General features: G+C 40.4%; 1 protein-coding gene across 1 annotated transcript in view; it reads left to right on the top strand.

The window, feature by feature from the left end:
* The window catches only part of skila (SKI-like proto-oncogene a), a 34,433-nt gene extending 18,528 nt beyond the window's left edge, over positions 1 to 15,905 (top strand). The window contains exons 3-8 of the mRNA XM_077232190.1: positions 8,092 to 8,184; positions 9,883 to 9,968; positions 10,552 to 10,697; positions 12,313 to 12,575; positions 13,802 to 14,023; positions 15,076 to 15,905. Coding sequence (XP_077088305.1) covers positions 8,092 to 8,184; positions 9,883 to 9,968; positions 10,552 to 10,697; positions 12,313 to 12,575; positions 13,802 to 14,023; positions 15,076 to 15,324 — 1,059 coding nt within the window. The 3' untranslated portion in view covers positions 15,325 to 15,905. The remainder of the gene's footprint in view (positions 1 to 8,091; positions 8,185 to 9,882; positions 9,969 to 10,551; positions 10,698 to 12,312; positions 12,576 to 13,801; positions 14,024 to 15,075) is intronic.
* The last annotated feature ends 9,934 nt before the right edge of the window (positions 15,906 to 25,839 follow it).

Genomic DNA, 25,839 nt, shown 5'->3' with positions numbered 1-25,839 from the left:
GGCGGTTGTTAAAGAGAAAACCGATTTTCATTCAAAAATATCGGCGTAACTTACACATTCGAGTTAATCGATAAAATCGATTTATCGCCCAGCCCTAATAACGACTTTCAAACTCGACACACTTCTTTTTAGTTTCTAGGTTTTCAATTTCAGCAGTGAAAAATCTGTTACGGTCAGACGGTAGGACAAAATCTTTTATGTCAGTGGTAGAGTACCGGCTACATGCGGTATGCAAGAAAAAGTGCAGGTACGCTTAAGAGTAAAATTTAGAAGTGCCGGTACTGCGTACGTTCAGAGCACTGGTTCTAATATCCGGATTTTTCTGTTTTTAACAATAATGTAGTTTTATGAATTCACAGGGTTTGTCTGAAAGGGTTTTTAGTATGCTTGTGCTCTAACACTTTATAACAGCCTGCTAAAAAAAAAAAAAAATTCTCGAAGTTGGGTTTCAAAATTCATTTTTAAAGGCGTCAGCCATCTTGGCCAGTAGTATCCATCATGCACTTCAGTACATTTTTCATTGGTGTTCATTGGCTGCATTTTTCATTGCATTTTTCATTGGCTGCCGAGAGAGGAAGGTCACATTCTGCCCCTCTTGCATCCTACAGAGAGCAGCGTGGGCCGTTTCCAACGTCAGAGTGTGATGACTCTGGTTGAGACCTGACAGCTGCTTCTGAAATGAGCTGTTGGGTACCACAGCCCAAAGAACACACTCCTCAGAGACTCATCTCAATCGAGACTGCGTCTGCCAATGTCTTTGTGCGTGTGTTAGTAAGTGTGGGTGCGTGTTAGCCTAGCGTAGCTGCGCCATGGGAGGCTTATGTGGTTACTGCTTTTCACCGGCGCACACTTGAGAGTATTCGGTTCTAACACGCGTGCATACAGATCTCCCATTCATAGGGCTATTTAAAGCTGCCTGTGTGTAGGAAAGGGAACAGGCAGAGCTCTGTTTGAATTAGTGAAATCTGAGAGCAGGAGAGGGGAGAGACCTTTGTATGTTTACGGCTCTCAGCCCTCCAAGCCGATCTGTGATCACCGGCACAGTATGTTAGTTTTGCGTATGCTAGTATGCGAGTGGATAACTCGGTCCCCCTTGTGTGTGTGTGTGTGTGTGTGTGGCTCTTATCAGGTCGTATGTTGTAGATTAAACAGTGGATGTGTGTAGATGGCTGACGGGAAGGGCAGGCATACAGACAGACAGACAGACAGGCAGACTGTGCACTATTGATGACCACGTCTAGACGGAATGTTCGTCTCCCTCCCTCTTCTCTTAAAAAATTTGCCCTAGGCTGCCAGCCAAATCCTCTCAGGAATGAGCACGTCTGAGCCTGTGTGTTTGATCCCTGTGAGTGTGTGTGTGTGTGTGTGTGTGTGTGTGTGTGTGTGTGTGTGTGTGTGTTTTGATATTTAGAGGCACGTAGTTTGCTCGGGTTTTTGTGCAAGTGTTTTAGCTTGATTATGAATATCTGGGTTGTTAGGGCCCAAGCCCCGAAGGGGATAGCCCCTATTGTGTCCAAGCGTGCCACACAAGTACTGAAAAATGAAGCCAAAGTGTCTCGATCGCCCCCAGTAGCTGGTCCCAGTAGGCCTATAGGTCATAAAGCCCGCCTCCCCATGAAGTCTAATGAACGCGATGGAAACTAAACAAACAAATTACACTTCACATTAATTTTTTCCAAATATGTTTTCTGTCATTTTAGTTAGTTTTTTTCCACGCTGATGTAAGTTTAAGTGTTCGTTTTTAAAATAAGTTTGGTCTTAGTTAGTTATTTGATGCTATAAAAACGGGAATGTGACGTCATGATTGACAGCTGTGATTGACAGCTTCTTTAAACGAAGTAGTCACTTAGGCACCAACAGACTTTTTGGGGGATTTTCGGGAGGAAATTTGAGGGGTTTTTTTTGTTTATGATTGTATCTGTTAGTTTTCTTATTACTATTTTTCCCGAATGGGAGTCAATGGAAGCCCTATCAACAGAACATAAGAAAATGAAGAAATTAGGCACACTTGTAGTGATGGTAATGAAAAGTAATTGTACCAATTTTGGAGTCTCTAGGACCAACTCTATAGCCCCACCACCAGTTCAAAATCAACATTGAAATTGTTATAACTTTTGAACACTTTGATCTAGAAAAATGAAACTTAGTACACCTGATTCCACTCATCATGGTTCTCAATCAATATCTTACATTAAGACTCCGACTATTATAGTAGTGGCCATTTTGAAAAGTACTGTATTCAGGTTTTTTGCTGCTACTCATTTAAATTTCATTCATTTCTTACGGAAATTGTCTCAGATGATCTTTGGACTGAGCCGCACAGAAATGACTGAACAGATTTTTTTGATTAATCTTTGTTCAAAAGTTATGGTGTTGCAAACTTAACGAGGTCAACCTAAAATTGGTTCAGAGGCTGTATCTCGGCCAAAGTTTGATCAATCGAAACGAAAATTGGTACGCTTATCAGAACCATGATCTGAGGGGCCATGCTAAATTTGGGAACCACGCCACCAACAGGTCATGATATCGGGAAAATGGCTATTTTGGCCAATAACTTTTGAACAGTTTGTCAGAAAATAAATAAATGTGGTATCTATGGATTCCTTGTGTCATGCCAAATCCGTGGATACCGATTTTGCTAGGATTGGATGTACCACGTGTCCACCATTTTGAATTTTGTTAAAAATTGCAATATCTTTTAAACTATTTGACATATCTTTACAAAATTTGGTAGGGATCATCAACAGCATGTCCGAAGGTAGATGAGAAGATTGAACAGAGCGCCACCTAGTGTTCCAAAGATATACGTTTTTTTGTTGTTGCAAAAACGCCTATAACTTTTGAAAACATTGTTTGAAATTTGATTGCTTTATTTCATTAACGTTCCTTGGTTTATGTCAATTCTGACGATATCTCATATGTCATTTTTCAACAATGTGACTGTCCGTCATATTTATGCAAATGCAATACTACTCCTCCTACAAATTTTGCTCAATTGTGTCCATAATCTTTGGACCCAGCCGCACATAAATCACTGAACGGATTTTTGATATTAGATACCGTTCCCGAGATATTCATCTCCAAATATGACCTAGCCTGTATTTGTAGTCTTATGTACTTGCCTCAGGGTGAATGTGAGGCAAATATGTAAAGCGCGTTGGTGGCCATTGGGTCTGTGAAAGCGCTATATGCAGTCCATTTACCATTTATGTTAGTTATCTTAGCATACTAATTGGTTAGCATACCTTTGTGTGCTCATTCTTACACTGAAGCCTCTCCTCGGCAGCTTGGTAAGTCAGCGTCCTCTGAGTGGCGCAAGCTGCTAAACCATGTGCCACGAACCCCGAACCATTCCGGTCGTGGGTTCGGATCCTGTGTGGCACCGTATGCACAGACCGCAAAAGGTACTGTGGCCTTAACTGGGGGAAAAGTTGCTTCTGTTTCAGACATGGTGTCTTTCTGAGAAGGAACTCCTTAAATAAAACATGTGGCACATTATATAAAAAAAGCAAAGTATTTATTTTTTTGCTACTATTCGAACCCATTGATCTCATCATGCTGTTCACATTCAGCATCTCGCATTAAGAAGTAAGGATACTTTATAAGAACACAAAGTAAGAATATTTTGGTGATTAAAGTTTCTTTTGAAGTTTTGAAATCAAAGTATTTTAACTACTTTTTGAACCAATAGTACCATTGGAATGGCTTGGCCCTGTGATGGCTGCTTGCAAGCTATATTTTTAGTGTTTTTTTGTACAACGTGGATTTTAGTACTCCAGTGTGTGAGTATAGACGTCATAGGTAATGTCAGGAATGCCTGTTTACTTTTATAAACAGTATGTCCAAAACCATATTGCCCATGAGCACTTCCAGGCCAGCTTTCATTACCGAATTCACTCCTAAAAGATCTAGGTGACAACCAAATTTACATTAAGTCCACATAATGTTGCCGAAATGTTGCTGTATTTATTCTGGAGTGATTCTGTCTGTTCTAAATACACATGGGACCTTAATCAAGAATTTGTGTAAATTGAATTCTTGCGCTAGTTGTTACATTTGATTTAAGTAGGGCAATTCACATTTGAATGAATTTACATTTAAACTCATCTGCTTGCGTTTCAGGAAAAAGACGCACGGAATGATCACTGGGGATTTTTATCACATTTAAGTGTCCAACATACTCATATATTCACACGTTTCATTGATGATTGGTGCTATGTAATATTTTACATTCTTGTTAAAGAAAAACAGGGAAATTGTCACTGTTTTAGATCTCTCTTTAGTTCTGTCTGTCTTCCTCCGTTTTATCTCCTTATAGCCCGCATCAAGTTGGCCTACATTTGTCCACTGTCCAGCCCACATGGAAAAGATGCCTCATCACAGAATAGCACAGAGTGCACGACGAGTCTCACAATGCAATGCACAAGACTTTTCCAGTATGACAAATTAAATGGAAGTAACATCCACAATGATTTTCATGACTCATTATTTGATGACATATTTTTACACGCACTTGGATTACAAATGCTAAACAAACATTTACTTTTGAGACAACTGGACTCCACTTGCTGACTTAAAGTGATAGCTTGCCCCAAAATAAAAAACCTGTCATATTTACTCACACTCATGTCAGATTTTGTTGCTGATTGAAATTTATCTTCTAAATCCAGGTATGGCAAGCAGTTTATAAGATTTCAGGATTTCCCCATTCAAATAGATAGGACCAAAATAGCTGCCCGGAGGTGTTGCAAAATTGGCCGCTTAGTGGACAGACTTTTCTCGAAAGAGACTTTGATAGTATGCAAAAAACAACATGCTAGTCTTCCATTCTGAACATAGCCATTGTTTCCAAATTGTAAATGATTTGCTTACTTAAGTCAACTTGGCCTATATTTGTTCACCGTGCACCCGGCTCACACATGTCCTCACTCCTTTTTTCCCCTCTAGTGCTAATGATGTGTGAATAGGAGACCTATGGAGGGGGTACAGTGAGGGGCCCCAGCAGCTCTCTGTGTGTTTGTGCCTGAAAACTGCACGTTTGCGCTGCTTTTTTCGCTTTATACATACCCTCTGCCAGAGCTGCAACAGATGGACACACAATCACCCTCGTGTGCCGCCTTTCACACGGATTGTGCTTATGTGTGTGTGTGAGGTGCTTATAAATGAAAAAGCCACTCATGCTCTGTCACTCACAGATTCACAAATGAAATGCTTATACACACGTGTACACACAAAAACAGGAGAGATATGCATAAAGTGGCATTCCTACACACGCGCTCTCTGAAAGGTCATCGTGTATTATGACTGTGTGAGGTTGGCCTAGATAAGATTCATCGTCGGCCCGTGCGGCTTGTAATACTACGCTGTAATTCCCCATCTACACCGTAGCTGATAAAACGTGCGGGGACTGCTAAGACATGGCATGTGTTTATGACTTTTTCTCGTCAACCTTAGTCGATACATTGTTTTTTCGTAGCTGTTTTCGTCAGGGGATCCCCATCGTTGGTAACAGTGATGTGGTCAGGCTTGACAGTGTTACAGTCCTCATTGTCAGAGTCAAAGTAGAATTTGTGTTTGTGTGTCAGTGACCTCATTATGCCCATTTCGAGGGAAAGCACTTGAATTTGATGAGGGTTTAAAGTGTTCTGTTAGATCTAGGAGGTTGTTTTGGTGCTCAGGTTAGCGAGCTGATGTGGGCGTACGGGAGATCCGGGGCCAAAAGGAAACAATGCAGACCCTAATACTGAAGAACGAAGGGTGTGTGCGTACGAACATGCATTCTCTGATGGGTTAGGAGCAGCGGTGGTACGTTTCAAATGAGCGAGCTGCAGGAATGCTAACTCCCACCGTTGTGAGCTGTCTTTCTCACACACACTTTTGCAGAGTTTTGCATATCACATATGCTTGTGACAAACAGGCTTTGCATCCTCTGGGTTTTTGTGTGTTGTTGTTCTGATTGCAAGTCGAGACGTGAGGGATTTGTGTTAGTTACATTTGTCAACGATGCACAAGTAAATAGTGTTACAGAATATGATTGTGTGTGTGAGACTTTAACACACTAATTAAAAAGAGATTAGAGATGGCTGAGTTGTTGCTGTCCCTGGAAGAGAGCGCGGAGAGAAACTCATAACAACCTGATCCGCAGGATTTGGGATCTTGAGTGACTTAAACGAGAAATAACCGTTTGAGAAAACTGTCATTTACAAACTGTGTACATTTACAATGGCCTTCTCAGCAGACGCTTTCTTACCACATTGTTTATTTCACGTCATTTTTATATAGTGGATTTATGTCATGTATCTCATGTTTTTGCGTCTTGAGAGCATGAGACACCTGTTCCAGTGTAATTTTCTTATGTCCTTGAGGGGAACAGAGCAATAACTCTCTCAGTAAACAGCGCCCACAGCTTTCGCACAACTATCACAATCACTGCTCGCACCATGTGATGCAGGCCAGCTAGATAAATCCTCGTTTTTGTGTTTGTTTTGCTGTAAGGTCTTGCGTCAAGGCTGCACTGCATCTAGCATGTGATACAGCAGATTGTAAACTCTAATATAAAGCAGTGTGTGTGGTGTCTCTATGGTGGTTCAAAATAGCATACTACTTGTGCTGGTTCTGCAGTATAGAAAGTATACACTGCATAATATGCTAATTTTCAGTATGTGCTGAATCCCCATATGACCTAATATAAAATGTACTGTGTCGTACTGTTTTCCCAGTGTCATGCACTTGATTTGACCTTCTATTTTCAGTATGATGAATGAATTAAAAGTAATATCCTATTATCTTTTTTTTATGACTGATTATTCATAATTTATACTGTCAAGACATTTTTGCACAATTGTGGATTACAAATGCAAGGTGTCTATATTTATTTTCTTCTTTATCCCCACTTCATGAATATTAATTATATATATTTTATTATATATATTTATATTATATACAGATTAATTAACCGAATAAAAAATCAAAATATGAAAAAGGACACTAAGACCCTACAGTATTTCATTTATTGAAAGGACGTGGAACTTCTATGAACTCTTTGTCTTACAACTGTACTATCTATTTTTATACAGTATATACTGTGCAGTATGCTAGTAATAATCTATTCCAAACATAGCACTTTGAACCAGGTTTAAACATTAGAATTGCATACTATGCTCTTGAGAGATGAGAACCCACAACGTTAACCGAAAACGTGAAGGAGACAGAGTGGGGACTGTGTGATTGCATGTGTCACGGGTGAGGAGGGAGTGTTGGCTGGGCCTTGAAGTGTGGAGAGATGGGCCGGTAGACACAGTGTGTGCGCTTGTCAAGGTTAGACAGGCTCACCACTGCAGTGTGCTCATTGTTTCTGCCCCCCTCGGCAGCTGCCCACCCCTCCCTCATGCTGCAGTCCTCTTCTCTCAAGAAAAACAGCCCTATCTCCTACACGCACATTTTTTTTGCGTTTATTGCCGATGTGTGGGGTTGCCATGTCACCCCACCACGTACAGCTGCTTTATGTTGTGCGACGACATCACCATTCATTATTCAGCCTCCAGGAAACAGGAGATCCCATAGTTCCCGTAGTCTGCAGGAAGTTGTAATTTACTCCAGATAAAACATGTTTCTTGCTCCTCTGGCATCCATCCAACCACTACTGTTAGTGTCTCTGTGATGGAGGGACGAGAATGTGCGTTACACTTTCTGGTTTGCTCTGCCAAATAGAGGATGCTATGGATTATAAACATTAGAAACACGAATCTTCTGAAGAGAACTGTTATGTCAGATGAGCGTAAGGTCTCTTCGCTTCTGTGTCAGCTATATTAGTCTCTGACTGTGTCTGATAACCATCAGCACTGAGCTTACCCCTGATTCATGCGGTGTGACTCGCGCGCACACACACACACGCACACACATATGCGCAAGCCCTGCAGCGTGTTTGTTGAAACGTTTAGCAGAGGAGGTGACGGACAGATCGAGTGTGGTGATTTGTGCACAAGCTCTCTGATATCAGATGTATTCCGTGTCGGAACGCTTGCAGCTAATTGTAAACACTCTTGTGAATAAGGTTGTGCTCATGAAGCATGTGTTTGTGTTTTCTCGCAGAAGGTGGTGGATGACGACAGTCACGGGAGGAAGTCCAGTCCTGCACTCTGCCCACCTAACAGCAAGCTGTCTGATAACGTCCTGGAGAAAAAGGTACTGTGTATCTATGTAACTGCATCGCTTTACACCAAAGTTCCGTTAATGCAAGGCTACTCGCAGGCATCTTGGCAATGCTCCTGGGCAACTATTATGTCTTCTTGAATAGAGACTGTCTCAAATCTCTAACTCTGCTTAGTATGAAAGAACAGTTAAATCACTTATAATCTGACAAAAATAATTTAATTTAGCTTATTAAGCTGAAATAAACTGTATTTGTACACAACTAAACAGCCTCCGCATATCTCCAAATTAATTCTTCTTCAAGTGGTCCGTATCCTCCTTGCCTCTGTTTACACGCAGGCACAGAACGGCCTCCCCCATTCATCCACGCACACCCTCTTCATCATATAGTCACAGCCTCTCACTATCTTGCTCACTCATACTCATTACAGGCCTCAAAACCGACCTCACCCTTCCTACCCACCCCTAGACAACTCCCTCATTCACACCCCTTCCTCTCGTTCTGTCGTTGACTCACTCAGTCATTCATTTCATTCAGAAATATCTAACTGCACACACACGCACACACACCAGAGACCCAACAGTCATCCTTCATCTTTTCAATCCGGTTGTTCTAATCACAAGTGGGCAGGGCCAGGCGTAAACAGGCTCCAAACTGTTTCATACAAACCTTTTTTAGAGGGCGGCCTTGTTTATTATTAACATGCACTTACTTTTGAAAGTTCAGGGTTGGTAAGTTATTTTTAAAGGTTTTTTAAAAAGTCTCTAATGCTTACCAAGGCTGCATTTATTTAAGTAAAAACAAATATTATTACAATTGAAAAGAACTGCTTTCTATTTTAATTAAATGTAATTTATTCCTGTGATGGCAAAGCTGAATTTTCAGCATCATTACTCTAGTCTTTAGTGTCACATGATCTTTTAGAAATCATTCTAATATGCTGATTTGCTGCTGAACAATAAACCCTTTTTTTAAGAATGATTGATTAATTAAACGTTTAAAAGAAACGCAATTATTTGATTTTTTTTTTTATAACAAGGTTAATGTCTTTACTCTCAATTTTAATCAATTGAATGCATCCTTGCAGAATAAAAGTATTCATTTCTTTCATTAAAAACGTTCAAAACAGATAATGGTAAATACAAGTGTACATGAAGTCCAAGAGATTTTCCACCTTTGACAGCTTTGTGCTAGTAGTGCAAATATATCCTTTCAAAATCCCTTAACATGAGAAACATCTGAGACACCTTTTCAAAATAATGTGTAAAAAGAGCCTCACTTTCCCCCAGCACAGTTTACCAAGCTTTTAACAAGTCAGAAACCCACCCGGGCTGTTTCGCTAAATGCTGTCTTTCTCTTATCCTCTTCATTAATGCTCTGTCTGTCAATCTCTGCGGCTACTGATAGATGAGCTCCTCTCATGCATGCATGATATTACAGCAAGATGTTTGTACTGCTCTCTTTGTTTACTCTGCTTCAGGCATCCTCACTGCCCTCACCAATTTTCCCTCTGTGTGTTTGTACATGTTTGTGTAATTATTGCTGTTCGGCTGCTCCTGTGCAAATGCTCTTGATAATCTGTGTGTAATGAGACCTTAAAGAACTTCTTCATTATTCATGCTCAAATGTGAAGACATGTATTTTAATGCAGCTCAAACAGTCCATTTCATATTCAAACGACCTTAAAGTGCTTCATTAATATTGATATGCACTTGTTTTTGTGTGTACAGGGCAATTCGCAGTCTTCACTGGTTTTCAGTCGACTCTTTCCCGATATCAAAGAGGAACCAGGACACTGCCCCATCGTCCACCCGAGGTATGGCCTTTTTTTCCACAGCATTTCCCTTTCCTGGGCCTTGTTTTAGGATTTCAATAGGAAGAAGCAAGTGCATATGATTAAATGGGCAAAATTACATAGATGTCTAAATCTAGGGATGAGAATATCATAGAAACCTGGGTTCTTTTGATTTGGCCTGTAAGAAACACCCCTAGTAACCACTCAAGACACCCTAGCAACCTCATAACAATTCACTGGCAACAAACAACAATGCCCTAGCATTGTGATGGCATTTTCACCACCCATCTTTTCAGACAATGTAAAAATGTATTTAAAATGTATATTTGCAAACCTCATTGAAGAATAAGACACTTGACCTGAAGGCTTGGAGTCGGCTTGGAAAAAAGGGATTGCATTGCCACACTTCAGCTGGATCCTATTTTTTTTAAATGCTAATTTATTTCCAGTCTGATCTGATTATTGTGATTTAGCTCTGTAGTGCATCATTACATGCTCAGCTGTACATGTGAATGGCTTTCTGAGAGCAACAATTCTCCTGTTATTGCCGGAGTGTTCAGTTTCAGTGTTGTATGTGCTCTAATCTGAGGGGTTATGTTTGCAGTTACTACCTGTACACGTACGATAAGATGGTGGCCCCTAACGTGTCCCTGCGGAAGGAGGCAGAGGTGAGCCATGAGGTTCTGGGGGCCCTGCTTAAACAACACTACAGCAGGAGAGCACTCACCCACGACAGCCAGCCCACCACAGGTCAGTACACGCACACTGTTTAGTTATCCTAGTAAATTAATCTACATGCATGCCAAAAATGTACAAGAATGATGAGGTGAGATGTTTATGGACATGTATGTGGTTGACTGACTCAAAAGGTGAGAAGCTGCTGAAAGTGTCTTGCTAATGATTAGTACAGCTCACATTTTGTTGCCAGTGAAGAGAGAGAGAATGAAAAGAGGCCGCTGTCCCTGTGAGTGTCAGATCGTTTTAGAGTAGAGGACTGGGGGAGGGGTCTCCAGTCTCCACCGCAGCACACCATATTTCCTCACGTCCTCCTTCTGCCTGTCTCTCTCTCTCTTCCTTTCTCTCTGTGCCTCATTTTTCCTTTTCTACATTTTTTGATCCTGTTTAACCCCCTCTTTCCCACCACTCACCTCTCTGTGCTTACTGCTTTCTCTCTCTCTCTCTTTTTTTGTCTCCCCTTCTTCTATGTGTCTGTTCTCCATCCTGGCTCCTCTTTTCTCTCTCTTCTCAGTCTGTTTATATTTCTTCCCCCATCTCTTATCCTCAATTGTTTCTCTTTCTTCCATGTACCCGTTCTCTGTTCAGGCTCCCAGTCTCTCTTCATCTTTCTATCGCTCTTCCTCCATCTCTCGTTCTCAACCTGTCTCCCGTCTCTCTCCTTTTATCTCTTTCACTTTCTTCCCCATTTCTTTCTCAATCCTTCTCTCTTTCATGTATTTGTTCTCCATCGAGGCTCCCTCATCTCTATTTCTTCATCTGTTTTTCTTTCTTTCCTGAGTCGGAATTTGTTTTGTTATATCCACTCATTTGGCATCCTGCCTCTGTCTCTTATTTCTTTTTCTTACATGTATCTGTTCTCTATCCAAGCTATCCTAGTCTTTCCTTCTTCATCTGTCTCTCTCTTGTTCCCTCTTTTTTTGCATCCATCCAGGCTCTCCCTTTCTCTTTTCCATCATCTGTCTGTCTTTCTTCCCCCTGTCCCTCTTCCTCAATCTGTCTGTCTTTTTTCTTTACACGTTTTCTCCATCCCGGCTCCTTTTTTTCATCAATCTGTCTCGCTTTTTTCCATGTATCCGTTCTCTATACGTGTGCCCTCTGTATCTCTTCCTCAATCTGTCTCTCTTTTTCCATGTACTCGTTCTCATCCTTGCTCCCCATGTCTCTTCAATCTCTGACTCATTCTTCTGTGTGACAGACAGGTCTTAGTCACAGTAGAGGCTAGCAGCAGAGCGAGGCTGTTATTCGGCTCTGCAGTGCCAGACCTGCAAGCCTGCCTGTCCTACATTTAAATGAGCCATATCTCTAACACACACTCTTTCTCTCCTAGTCCCTCTGGACTCCCGTATTGCTCATCTAAACATACATGCTAGGCAGCTGCGGCTTGCCTGGTTCAGGTTATTTGTATGTCGAGCCTGTGTAGCACCTTAGCAGCACTAAAAAAATTAAAATCAAGAAAATCTCCACTTTCCACTCATTTCTGTGTGATGCGTCCAGCCCTTCCCCTCTATGATGACCTTCAAAAAGAGACACCCACAGAGAATTAGTCACAGAGACTTTCATCACACGACAGATAAGGTGTGTGTGTGATTGCGTGAGTGTGGTTAACCCTTTCTTCTCTTTCCCTCAGATCTTCCCGCATCTCCTTTCTCTGTCGCAGAGGAGGCCAAATCCCACCACGCGGGTGAAGCGCACGAGCGCCGCCAACCTCCTCCACCAGTCGCCATGGAGACTAGCTCTGGCGGCAAGCAGCACGCCCCCATTCCCACGGCGGGAAAAGACAGCGGAATAGAGGACGACAAGGACAGGATCATGCTGGAGATTGTGCAGATGTACCGGCGGCAGCAAGAGAAGCTCAATTCCACCCTTCAGAAACAGCTGCAGCTGGAGATGGTGAGACACATCCCTGCCTGAGATAGACAAACTCTAATGAGCTTCCTCTGTGTCTGCTGTCGACATAGGCAGCAATCGTCTATGGATGCGTTATAACTCATAAGTAACTTATTGGCTTCGTACTCATGACTACTGCTGAGTTGATTACAATAGAGACTGATTCTAACATGTGCTTACAGTACTCTAATAATGTGTTTAATTAAATATAAATTAAAGGTGACCATATATATTTAATGTGTAAGATCAATTTATATTTTGTTTGGAAAAAATATTTAGCCTGATTTTAAAATGACAATATGGTGGCTTTTATGTGGTCACTCAACTAAAGCCTAAAAAAATATATATTACCTGGGAATTTTTATTTTTTATTAAGTTGACTCTTTTTCTGTTCAATAATAAAGAAAATAAGATAGAACCTTATACAAACCTATTTCTTATTGTTAAAAACTGGAGCTAAGAATAGAATACAATAACTGAATAATGCTTAAGAAGGAATAATGAAAGTAGTAATATCAAATTGAGTAAATGTGTGTTTTTAATTAATCTTATTAAAACATTTAATTTAGATGAATTATATCCTACCTTATTATAAGCACCTTTGCATTCCCTAGTTTGAAACCCCCTGCCCTTAGGTTTCATAAGTACAAATAATAAATGGCAAATACACAATCAATAAAATTGTCCATTTTTAATTTTGATGCAATTTTTATCTATACATTTTATATATGTATACACACACTGATTCATAAATATGTGCATATACAATGCATATTCATAATTATTTCCTGCTGCCATTTTGGATGAGAATCATTAAGCTTGTCCTATTGCATCTGGGATTGATCATCAGCAAAATGATTTATGCGATTCTGCCCTAGATTTTGGCCTAAACGGTGATCTTAAAACGCAGCGTGATTTTACTTCCTTCTGTATGGAGCAGCCACCGTGTCAGGTGTGCGCCTATGATGTCTAAAAATGCTCCTCCAAATAGGCAGCTCACTAGACGTTTGATCGGACCAGGGAGATGGTCTAGTTGTGTATCTGAGAAGCTCTTTTGTGGTCCTGTGAAAAGAGAGGGACCTTGTTATATAGTGAGTGTAAAGGTGAAGGCCAGAGCAGAATGGAGTATGTTCCAGTTGAGCTTTATCACCCTCGACTCGTCCACTACAAACCCTGACCTTTGTCACGCATTGTTTGATGCATGTCTTGATGTGCGTGTGTGTGTGTAGGAGCTGGAGGCAGTGCGCGGGGGCGAGGCGGCCAGGCTGAGGGAGTTGTCTGCGGAGCAGCTGGAGCTGCAGAACGAGCTGGAGGCGGTGCACACTGAGCATGCTCAGAGACTGGGGGAGGTGCGGCAGGAGCAGAGACAGCTGGAACACCGACTGGAGCAGCTCCGGCAGCAGACCTGTGCTTGCCAACCCAAAGAACAGGAGGCGCAGTACAACGCGCAGGTAAACGCAAGAGGGCAGAGCCTATCTGAGTGCGCCAGAATGACTCTGTGATGCAACGATAAACTATACCCAGTGTGAATTATTCCTGTGCCCAATGCAATATGCTGCATGTATCAGCACAGCTTATCTGTGTGTGGGAGTGATCAGTAACGGGAAGAGAGATACGCAGTACGCACCCACACTGAGATGGAGAGCCAGTGCCTGGCTGACTTGCACACTGGGTCTGATTTCAGCAATTATTTAGGGCATTGGTTCTCAAGCTTTTTAGAGCAAATATCCGGTCTAATCAAATCAGGCCACCTAACACACAAGTAGCCTATCCGTACTGCTGATATTACTGCACATTTATAATAAAAAAACAAATGTAACATTTGCATATTGTAATATTTTCACTTTTATTTATTTCCAGAATTGTGTTAGAGTATCACATTTTGGGAACCATTGATTTAGTGTTTGTGTGTGTTATGCGTCTGTTCCCTTTAATGTCGCTTAATACAGGGGTAAATGGAGTCTGTGTCATCAGATCTGTTATTTTAAACCAAAACTATTAAAAATCGTTTTGGTAATTTAAATAAAGCTGAAATTAAGTAAAATAAAATACAAATTTTTCGTGAAAAACTGAAAGAATGAAAAAACAATGAAGTTATATTAGAAATATTAAAAAAGTACATAATGACTTAACTTGAGCTAAAATAAAAATGAAAGCTAATTCAAAATAGGAATAAATACTATAAAAGTATGCACATAATACTGAAATAACACTGTATTATATATGAAATTGCTCAACTTTCTGAAAGTAATGACTCGAAATGAGTCACTGAGGCATTAATACTTGTTGCTTTAGTATAGTTTTATAGTAAAGTGAAGAGAATGCAATTGAGCGACACAGTAAACAGACGTTTTACTATCACATTCAATTCAATTGTTATTTTGCCGTGGCGCTATAGATTTTCTCTGCTGCTGAAATGCGGTGCAGAAATCACAGGTTCAATTTTGTGTTTTATGAAATATTTTGTGCATTCCTATTTCTAACTCATTCGTTCTGTCTGCAGCTGTGCGAGCTGCGCTGTCGTCTCGAGTGTGCTGAGGCGGAGCGGCAGGAACTGCAGGAGGAGCTGTGCAGAGAACGAGAAGCCAGAGAGAAGCTGGAGCTCATGATCTCAAAGCTTCAGCTGCAGATGGCCCGGTCTGGCACCAAGGGAAGCCGCAGCAGTAGCCCTGCTCAGCCCCCGACCCCCTCCGCAAGCCCCCAATCCCAGCATTCCCCCGTTTCACCGGCCCAAGAGGTAACCTCCGGATAAACTCCTCCTGCTCGGCCCGTCTCTCGCACACTTCCACGCCTGTAGCCCAGGAACACGCTTGCCCACTCCCTGCAGAGACAGACAAACACAACACCTCTGCAGAAAAGAGCAACTCTCCCATAAACATTTCCCTTTGTGTTCCCTTAATGTTCGTTTAATTTAAAAAGACTTTTCGTGTCTCCTTTTTTTTCCCTAAATCGCCCTGTCCTCGACCAGTCGTCAAGCATTTTTTTTTTTGGATGTACATGTTTGTTATAATTTATAGTCTTGCTGAGAGGCTGATGGGACAGAGGAGGTGTTTCTTTTCAGTACTTTTTACCTCCTGTGTTGTTGGGACAGTGCTTGAGTGCTTTTCCTGTCCAAGCCCTTTGGATACAGGAAACAAAACTGACACTCAGTAAAAAACTACCTGTCACACGGGGAGCCCCAGGATGCCAAACAGCAAGACGCCAATGCCCTGCAGCAGCAGCAAGAAAGGACGTGGATGTTTACTTTTTTATTTTCATTATGTATCATTATTTCTTACTGAAAAAGTTTTTGTTAATATCACAAACATATCAGTAAAATATTATTATATCGAATTTCTAGTCATTATGTTTCATATAAGTGATTCAGAAACAGAGGCGCCCCTTACAGAGGCCCCCCTGGTTTTAGATCATAATCCTCATCCTTTCCTTCTCCCCTCCATTTTCTTTCCCTCCGTCTTGAACTGCCTGCCGTTTGTCTTTTCGGTCTGGTGTTGATTATATGTTTCCTGTCTGCACTGCTGACCCTTTGCAGCCTGGTATATGACAAACAACTCAGTTCATTCCTGTGTGATGCAGTAAGCAGAGACTTGCATTCGCCCCCTGCTGGAGAACACTATGAAACTTGGAAATTTAAAGGGATGATAGACCCAAAAAATGAAATGTTAACATAATTTACTCAGCCTTATGTTGTTTCAAATCTGTTTGAGTTTCTTTCTTCTGCTGAACACAAAAGAAGATATTTTAAAGAATGTTGGTAACCAGACAGTTGACGGTGGCCATTGACTTCCAAAGTATATTTTTCCTACTATGGAAGTCAATGGGTGCCGTCAACTTTCTGGTTACCACCATTCTTTAAAATATCTTCTTTTGTGCTCAACAGAAGAAAGAAACTCAAACAGATTTGGAACAACTTTAACTACAAGGAATATCTGTAGTTTTTAAAATGAGGTTCCGGGGTTTGGTGCAGTTCACCTGTTCAGCATTGAAAGAGTTCCTGTAGTGTCAAAGAACTTATTGGTTTAGTTGATTGGAAACACAGTTGACTTTGAATTTTTACATTTCTTATGAATTTCCTCAAGGATCCATTAGTAGTGTAATTGAAGATGTAAAGCATTGAAGTACGTCACAATCTCTCATAAACCAGAGCTGATTTCTTTACGCTGATAAATTACCTACAGTTTTTGAATGCTGGATTCTAGGTTAAATGATTTGGCTGTTATGTATTGGGTGTTTTAGGATTGGGTGCCTGAACTTACTTACTTTCTTTTTTTTTTCATATTCCCCCGCTTCATTATTCTGGATGACTAAACAAACAGGTCTGACAGAGACAAAGAAAACAGACAGGGGGCCAAGGGAGGGACATTAAGGAATTAATGCTGTCAGGTTAGCTCCGTCACTGGGGGTTGAGGAGGTGCGCTTTTTCTCCATAGAATGGGGCAGTTGCCTTTGATGGCCACCATACATCAACTGTTAGATGGACACAGAAAGTGAAGTGTTTTTGCCAGTAGGGCAGTTTTTTCATTCTTTCTTCAGTTCCAAGTGAGTTTGTAAACAATATTAGACCGAAACAATAAAGACTTTTTTTCATGATGTACATATCTCATATAGAACATTCCACTGTGCACAATTCATCCGTTCCAAAATCAGCGTTTTTCTAAACCTGATTATGTGTACAGTGCAAAACCTCTTAAGGTGATGATACACAGGGCAACTTTTTGAGCAATGTTGCTGTCAACGGGTTGCCCTGTATATTATCACCTTTAGACATAAAAAGAGGAAAACACCCTGATTTATGTGAATATATCCAGCAATGAAGAATTTAAAAACAAGACTATATTGTAAATGAGTGCATTGCCATTTTTGAACTTTTCTTGAAATTATTCAGAAATTATTCAGAAATTATTTAATGTATTAACTAATAAAGATTTATATACACTTTGTACATACGGTAGTCATTAATATATTAACAAAATTCTTATAAATAATCTTTCAAGGTTTCTGATCACATTTTGCAAAAGCTGTGTGTAGGCCAAGCTCTGTTTAAAAATTGTTTTTCTTCGGCCTTAAGAGTGTTTTTTGATAAAGTGTGTATGGTGGTGAGGGGGTGGGATGCATGATGCTCAGAAGAACCCCTACACTCCATCCAACGGGGATTGGGAACAGTGACGTACTCTGCCCGATACTTTAGTGTCTCCCTTCAGTGGGACATTTAGTCCCTTTCATTGGAGCCCACTGAGTCTGACAACCTGTTGTTATTTTGGTGGTGTTCGCTTTTCAGCTTTTCCTCTTCCCCATAATTTGAAATTCTTACAAAGAAGGGAGTGAAGTAATGCATGTATTGTTAGATACTATATTGTTTTGCTAAAACAAAAGATTCATTATTGCTAAAGTGAAGAGTGATTCATTCTTTTTTTTCTCTTTTGTATTCTCTCTCACATATACAAGCTTTCAAACAAATGTTCCACCATATTGTCTAAAAAAAGTAGTCTTTATGTAAATAGACACAAAATGTCCTCAAGAGCCTAATTTAGATGCCATAGACCAGAGACTTTTGATATGAGAGACTGTGTGTGAATGGCAAATGAGACATGCTTACTGAAAGGAGCGATTTTATTTTATTTTATTTTATTATATATATATATATATATATATATATATATATATATATATATATAGCTCTGATTTCATTTGTAGTTCTTTTGAGAGATTGTAGCATTTGTTTTGTCGCGTGTCGACTACAATTTCTGTACAACCAGTATTAGGTTTCTTTTATTTTCACCACAGCTACCTCTGTAGCAGCCAGTTTCAATGCTGTTTTTGATAGTTTTTGGGTATTAAAGTGTATTTCTGAAGCTTTTTAGAGTATACCTTTTCATTTGTAACGTGTAAATTGCATTTTGTACACAAGGGGGCGCTGTATGTCTTCTATATAGAATGCCATGTTAAATTTGAATTATGGGCATAAGAATACAGTACTCTTTAGACTCTAGAAACAACAAATCTGTTTTTGGCTTTTGCAGTATTAAGAAAAGGAATACAGATAATGTTGTACATATTTGAGAGGTGTGAAATGTTGAATATCTGATCTGTATAGGCCTGGTATAATATAATTAGCTAAATTGTACCTTAAAGCAAACTAATACTAGAGTTTTTCAGTAAAGGTACCATGTATTTTGCATTCTAAAGGAAAATATACCATTTTACAGGGGATAATGAATAATGTGGCTCCCTTGAGCTGAATAATGGCAAAAAGAGACAAAAGAAAATTACAATTATATAAACCGAACATTTTTTATATTGGTAAAAATACCCGTAGTATACAAACTACCTGCCAGCACAGCATGTGTCCCTATTATATCGATCACACCTTTTCTAATGTGTAACTGAGACAATAATACAAAAAAACAAACAAAAAAAAACAGGTGTGATGCTTTTTTTGGAGAACACACTGTAATAGAAATGATTGTTTATGAATTTTGTAAACAGCAAAGATATTTAGGTTGTAATTCTGAGATATGAAATGCAGTGTTTGTGTGTATCATTGCATATGTTGCCAATCCTACAGTGTGATGAGAGGTTTTTTTGCTCTTGCATGAAAATGAGACGTTGCTCTCCTACCTCATGTTGTGATATAAGATGTTTTTTAAAGCAGATGACACTTCTCAAACTGTTTATCATGATTGATATTTACGAGTTGAATACATGTACATGCTTTTAGCTAATACCTCAGTTGTATCTAGTATTTTATTGTTTATTTCCCCTCTTTCAGACATTGTAAATATATATTGTATAGACAATGAACTTGGATTCAATTCAAGTAAAGTTCTGTTGTGTCAAACCGGTTGTGTTATTGTACTCTTTGTGTTTTTAGCACACATGCTTTGGCCAATTTAGCACTCAAGCTATAAAAATTTTAAATATAAAATGGGAAAACACTTAAAATGTGTTAGCATTAAAGCTCAAATTTACATTTAATTTGCTTTTGCTTTTTGAGGCTCTTAACATGCTTCAAATTACATGAAACTTGACACGCACATAGCGATATTAGCAGGATATTAGCCAGTAAACGTGCAAAGTCTCAGAAACGGGCATGGTGGAGGGGCTTAGTTGCGCCACCTTTTGACAAAAGTGGGGGGGACGGGAAGTTTTACCTACAGTTACAAAACTCGGTACATATATTGTTCTCATCGAGCCGGACAACTTTCTTATTTACAGTCATTAGCTCCGACCAACAGGAAGTAAAATATTGTGGTCTGAATGTGTATTTTTTGATATTTCAAACTTTTTAGCTACTCCTCCTAAGTGGTTTATTTTCTTCACACCAAACTTTTTCAACATGATGAAAATACATTAAAGATGCCAAATTGTAAACGGATATTAAATATCTCAAACGGTTTTGCTATAGTGAGGGATTAAAGTAATGTCAAAAAAGTAAACAGAAAGAGTCTATTAAAAATAGGTATATTGTGCCATCTAGTGTTTTAAACTATGTATAAATTTGTTTTTTTCTTTTAAACAGTGTGTTTAAGTACACTAATTTCATTTTATTCAACACTGCATTTTTATGTATATTGAAACATTATCAAAGACTACTTTCTGTCAAAGTTAGGATGTTATTTTTTGTTTAAAATGTTCTCTGTCTCCCTCTGTCTGTCCTTCCCCTACCCATCACCCAGCCTCTCTGTGGCTGCGTTCCAGTCCACTTTTAGACATGCACTTGGAAACTTCCCTAAGCACTTGCCCTCGGGGGAATCCCTACTACCATTTTAAAGTGCAGTTTCACTTCCTGAAGTGGACGAGGGAAGTTTATGGGTGCCTCTCAATATCCCTCCTGTCTCCTCTCTCCTCTGTCCTCCATCCTATGACCCGGAAACCAATCAAGCACAGCCATCTTGAAGGACATCTCAATTCTCTAATTGCACCGCGAGGAGTCGAGGATCGAGGAGTGAGGAGGCTTTCAGAGGAGTTATGAGCGAGGATACACAGGTGTATCTTATGCGGAAGTGTTTTATTGACTAAACGTGACACACGTATACATTCTCCTCCCCCTTCACATCGTTCACAATAATTTGAATTTATTCTTTACCCTTGCTGTTTATATAAACCACACATCTCACATATTTCAACAGGGTATCTTGCTTTATTATTATTCATTATGAATTTCTTAAATAAACAAACTTCAACAACATAAGGGCAGATCCTTTGAGCGCTGCTGATGACGCTGTGAAGTGACGCTTGAGTGATCAAGTATTCCAATGTACAAAAAAAGCTTTCATTCGATTCCTCCGTCCTCATTTTCTTTCCTTGCGTCCTTCCCTCACAACCTACAGGGGGTGGAGTTGAGACGCTAGGAAGGGAAGCGAGGGAAGGAAACGAGGATGCACAATTAAGAAATGAGAAGCACCCTATGTGGACAGGCCTTGTTCCCTCGATTTTGACCATTGACAGTAAAAGAAATGGACACAGCGACCCCATTGACTTCAACGGAGAAGACTGAAGCCCGATTATTGCACTTCCTGCCTGATGGCTGAGCGACTGAGCAGGCTCAAACTGAGCGTGATGACCGCATAGATATCATGTCTATGGTGATGACAGTCTGACAGTTGTAAATCTTCTAGTAGCTGTGCCAAGACAAATCTGAATCACCTAATTCCTCAAAAACGTTGTTGGAATATTTTGTCCCGTTGCTTTTACGGGCTTCTCCCTTGACTTTATGCCTCGATTTCCCCCTGATTGCCTCAGACAATAAAAGATTGCCTGCGAGCTTCTCCTCCTGTCTACACCATAGACAGTAAAAGAAATGGACACAGCGACCCCGTTGATTTCAACGGAGAGAGTTGAAGCCAAACATGGGCACTCACTTCCTGATAGCCAAGCGTTCTGCGCAGGCTCAAACTGAGCTTGATGACGTAGATGTCACGTGAGCAACCTGACTGACAGTTGTAAATCTTCTAGTAGCTGTGCCAAGAATATGTGAAGTGTATTAACAGTAGCATTATGAGCAGAACACATGGGTATGCAGTATGAACAATATAGACAGATATGTGCAGTTTAATAACAGTAACATTTTAAGAGTAGTGTGGGTGTGTGTGGTTGACCCTGTCAAAGCAGCCCCATGGAAGTGGTTATAATAATTAATTTAATATAACATATTACGCTATATAATTACAATATGACATGATAAAAGAAGTGGCTAAAATCGACTTTAAAATAGCCTACTTTAGGATTGTAATCGTTTGAGTAGCCTATCTGCAGTTCTAGTAATTTTAGTTAGTTAGTTTAGTTTATTTTGAACATGTTTATGTATATATCCATTAGATTTAAATATTTGGCTAGTACACACACACACACACACACATAATACAATCAAACATAACAGATAAATAAATGCATGTAGGCTACAGCACAATCTTCCAAAATTATTAAAAATGATTCAAATATAGGCACATATGCAAATAATTTTTCCCTTCTTTTTCGTTTCCTTCTACATCAAACAGAATAATAACCCATCCAAAAAATACTTCTTAGTATGAGCCCAGGAACCATATAATAATGTCCCCTCGAGTCATTTTCGTATCCATTCAATATTACATGACCATATAATATTCCAATATATAAAGAATTGTGAGCTAGGTGTAAAATCATGTATTTTTGGCTAATAAATCACGGTCACAAACACTTGAACAAACCCGTTTTTCTTTATTTCACGTTATGTAGGCATTTTGTACATATGGCTTCCGAACGGGATCACATTCATCTTCAAGCGTAGATGTGTAAAAAAATAAAGGAACAACGTTAACCGCGATAGACATTGAGATGTTTTTTTTCTTCTTCCATTGCCTGTATAATTTCCTGATAATTAATTTCCCCATCCCCCGTAGGTGTAGTAGTAGATAAATAATTTAAAGTTCGTGGATAAATGTTACTTCATATGTATTCACTTGCCACATATCGAATTATTTTCAATTCCTCAAAAACGTTGTTTAAATATTTTGTCGCGTCGCTTTAATGGACTCTATCTATGCCATGGGCTGACTTTAGACAGTAAAAGACTGCCTGCGAGACTGTGCGAGCTTCTCCTCCTGTCTGTACGGTAATGTCTCTATTGTGCGACATAAAGTCGCGTGGTTATGACGCAATTTTTAGCCTATTTTTACAAGAATGGCTTCTACGGGGCCATAACGTAAGATACAAAGTAATGGAGCCTTTTATACATTGTCGTGTTTCTTTAGAAATAAATAATGGACAAATGGAGTCTTTGGACACCTCAGATGTAAAGTTATTCGCTGTCAAAGTGACGCCAAAATGAATGCAGGTGAACAGCAGGTGAAGTTCTGCTACAATGGCGGCTCCTGCGAGGCTTCAGTTTCCGGCTGATGGATTACACCCTTGATTTTGACCGAGGGAGCGAGTCTATATATGTACACTTATGGCAGTTCCATATACCACAATGCAACACGATTGTGACATCACCGCAGATCTCGTCTAATCACCACCACCAAAAACAACTCTATGATATTAATTAGACAACCCAGGCACACCTATACAATTGGATGCTGCATTAAACATTTTTTTGTTTTCGCCAGTAGTGGGCACTCGTGCAACGTAAGCAATGACGCACATCCGAGTGAATGAAACGGAGGGAAGTGAGCGAGTGAAGTGGCATGTCAATTTTGGACTGGAACCAGATCGAGCCCGTCTATTAGACATTCTCTGCTGGAACGCAGCCCGTGTGTGTGTGTGTGTCTGGCTGTCTGTTACAGTGACAAGAGTTTAACCATTTCATTCATTTGTCCTGCATTAAAGGATAAAGAAATCTTTAAGGCCTTGTCTTTTTGCATTACAATTCTTGGATATATATTTTTAAATGACAAAATATGCATATAACCCATATCTTTTAAATATATTGTTTGCTTTAAATAAAATTAAGATTGTATGTTTAGTAAAATGAATGTGCTATATATATTGGATCAATATCAATCAACACTAACTTTATTTTCCTCTGAATTATAAATCATTTATTCTGTATAAAATAATACTATCATTAAAAAACACGTTTGAGTTTCTTCTTTCAATCAATGTATTATGTGTCGTTTAAAAATAAGCAGATTAAACAGATACAGGTCCTTCTAAAAAAATTAGCATATTGTGATAAAGTTCATTATTTTCCATAATGTAATGATAAAAATTAAACTTTCATAGTTTCTTCTTTCAATCAATGTATTATGTGTAGTTTAAAAATAAGCAGATTAAACAGATACAGGTCCTTCTCAAAAAATTAGCATATTGTGATAAAGTTCATTTTTTCCATAATGTAATGATAAAAATTAAACATATATTTTAGATTCATTGCACACTATTTCAGGTCTTTTATTGTTTTAATACTGATGATTTTGGCATACAGCTCATGAAAACCCAAAATTCTTATCTCAAAAAATTAGCATATCATGAAAAGGTTCTCTAAACGAGCTATTAACCTAATCATCAAAAAACGCGTGAGCAGGGACGCGGCTCTTGAGCCAGCATTGGAGAGGACGCATATGAAACAATCCTAGCTGGAGTACGGCCGATGCTGAGGCCATGAGACCCAGCATCCTCTGAAACCGCTTGACGGGGGCGCGCGCGCCCGCCCTGAATGATGTTGCAAGGCGACGGATGGTGAGCGCGCGCTCTGATGAGAGACGAGCTGTCATTTGCATTGAGTCTACAACTATTCCCAGGAAAGAAATCTTCTGGCTGGGAGATAGTATACTCTTTGCAAAATTGATTCTTAGACCCAGGCATTCTAGATGGCTGATAATCCAAGATCTGTGTGTTATTAACTGACTCTCTGATTGTGCTAGGACCAGCCAATCGTCGAGATAATTCAGTATTCGCACTCCCCTTCGTCTCAAGGGGGAAAGTGCTGCATCCATACATTTCGTGAATTTACGGGGAGCCAGGGACAGGCCGAACGGAAGTACTGTGTACTGGTAAGACTGTCCCTCGAACGCGAATCTCAGAAAAGTCCTGTGATGAGGCGCTATTGGAATGTGAAAGTAAGCATCTTTCAGATCGACTGAGAGAAACCAATCTCCTGGTCGTACTTGCGCGAGGATATGTTTGGTTGTTAACATTCTGAACGAGCGAATCTTTAGTGCTTTGTTCAGGTGTCTGAGATCTAGGATGGGGCGGAGACCGCCATCCTTTTTCGGGACGAGAAAATAGCGGCTGTAAAAACCTGCCCCGCTCATAGAGGGGGAAACAGTTTCCACAGCGCCCTTTTCTATTAATTTGCGCACCTCGGTGCGTAGAACATGCGAACACTCCTTTCTCACTTTCGTCTCGACCACAGTCGTAAAACGTGGTGGTCTACGAGCGAACTGGAGCGAGTAGGGACAGTGTTTATAAGTGGGGGTGCATAGACAGTGGTAGGCACACGCGTCACTTTTATAATGTTTCCCGCTTTTACTGGGGATGAATTCATAACTGTGTGAACAGTGCTTGTGTGTAGTGGTCCGTACATGACCGTAGGCACGTGATCTACATTCATGGGGCGTGCAGCCTGAGCTGGGAATGAATTTGGCACTGTTTTGACAGTATCTGGGAATGCACACTTTGTGGACATGTGAACCCTTAGTGACACAGGCAGAAAAAGACTCTTTTTGTGTTTTCTGTGTGTCGCCGTAAAAACGGCGTTTGTTTGCAGGTGAGCGAGCTCTGTGACTGGCCCATTGACTGCTGTATAGACATTTCCAGCCGCCTGTACGGGGACTGGGTAATGTTTGAGATTTTGCAGAGAGAGTGGTCCGGCTTTTGCGAGACACCCACTCTATCTTCTCATTCCTGTGGCTAGGAAGGCTTTCGAGGCTCAGGGTTCAGCACGATCTTGGGCCGAGGACCCCATCGCTCAGGAGGCGGCTTGCGGTTGTGGGAGCGCGAGCGGCGTCGAGCGTCAGTCTGAGGCGCGGGCTGAGAGGCGGTGCGGGCTGCTCTAGCCCGCTGCGGCTGTGGCGGCCTCTGTCTGCTCTGCGATGAGCTGGAGCGTTTAGGCAGAAAATGGCGCATAGCTTGTGAAGCGTTCTGGGCCTCAGTGAAGCGTTCGGCGAAACCTTTAACTGCCGGTCCAAACAGCCCGCTGGTGGAGATAGGCGCGTCGAGAAACGGGGCTTTATCCGCGTCTTTCATCTCCGTCAAAGTCAGCCACAAATGGCGCTTGAGAACAGTCAAATTAGCCATGGCGCGGCCAATAGACTGGGCGGTGGCCTTCGTGGCTCGCAGGGCTATG

Source organism: Siphateles boraxobius, unplaced genomic scaffold (assembly GCF_051911475.1).
Source record: "Siphateles boraxobius isolate OS27281-9 unplaced genomic scaffold, OSU_SipBor_1 1, whole genome shotgun sequence".
Lineage (NCBI taxonomy): Eukaryota > Metazoa > Chordata > Actinopteri > Cypriniformes > Leuciscidae > Siphateles > Siphateles boraxobius.
The sequence above is the reverse complement of the archived record's forward strand: the minus strand, read 5'-3'. Positions and strand labels throughout refer to the sequence as shown.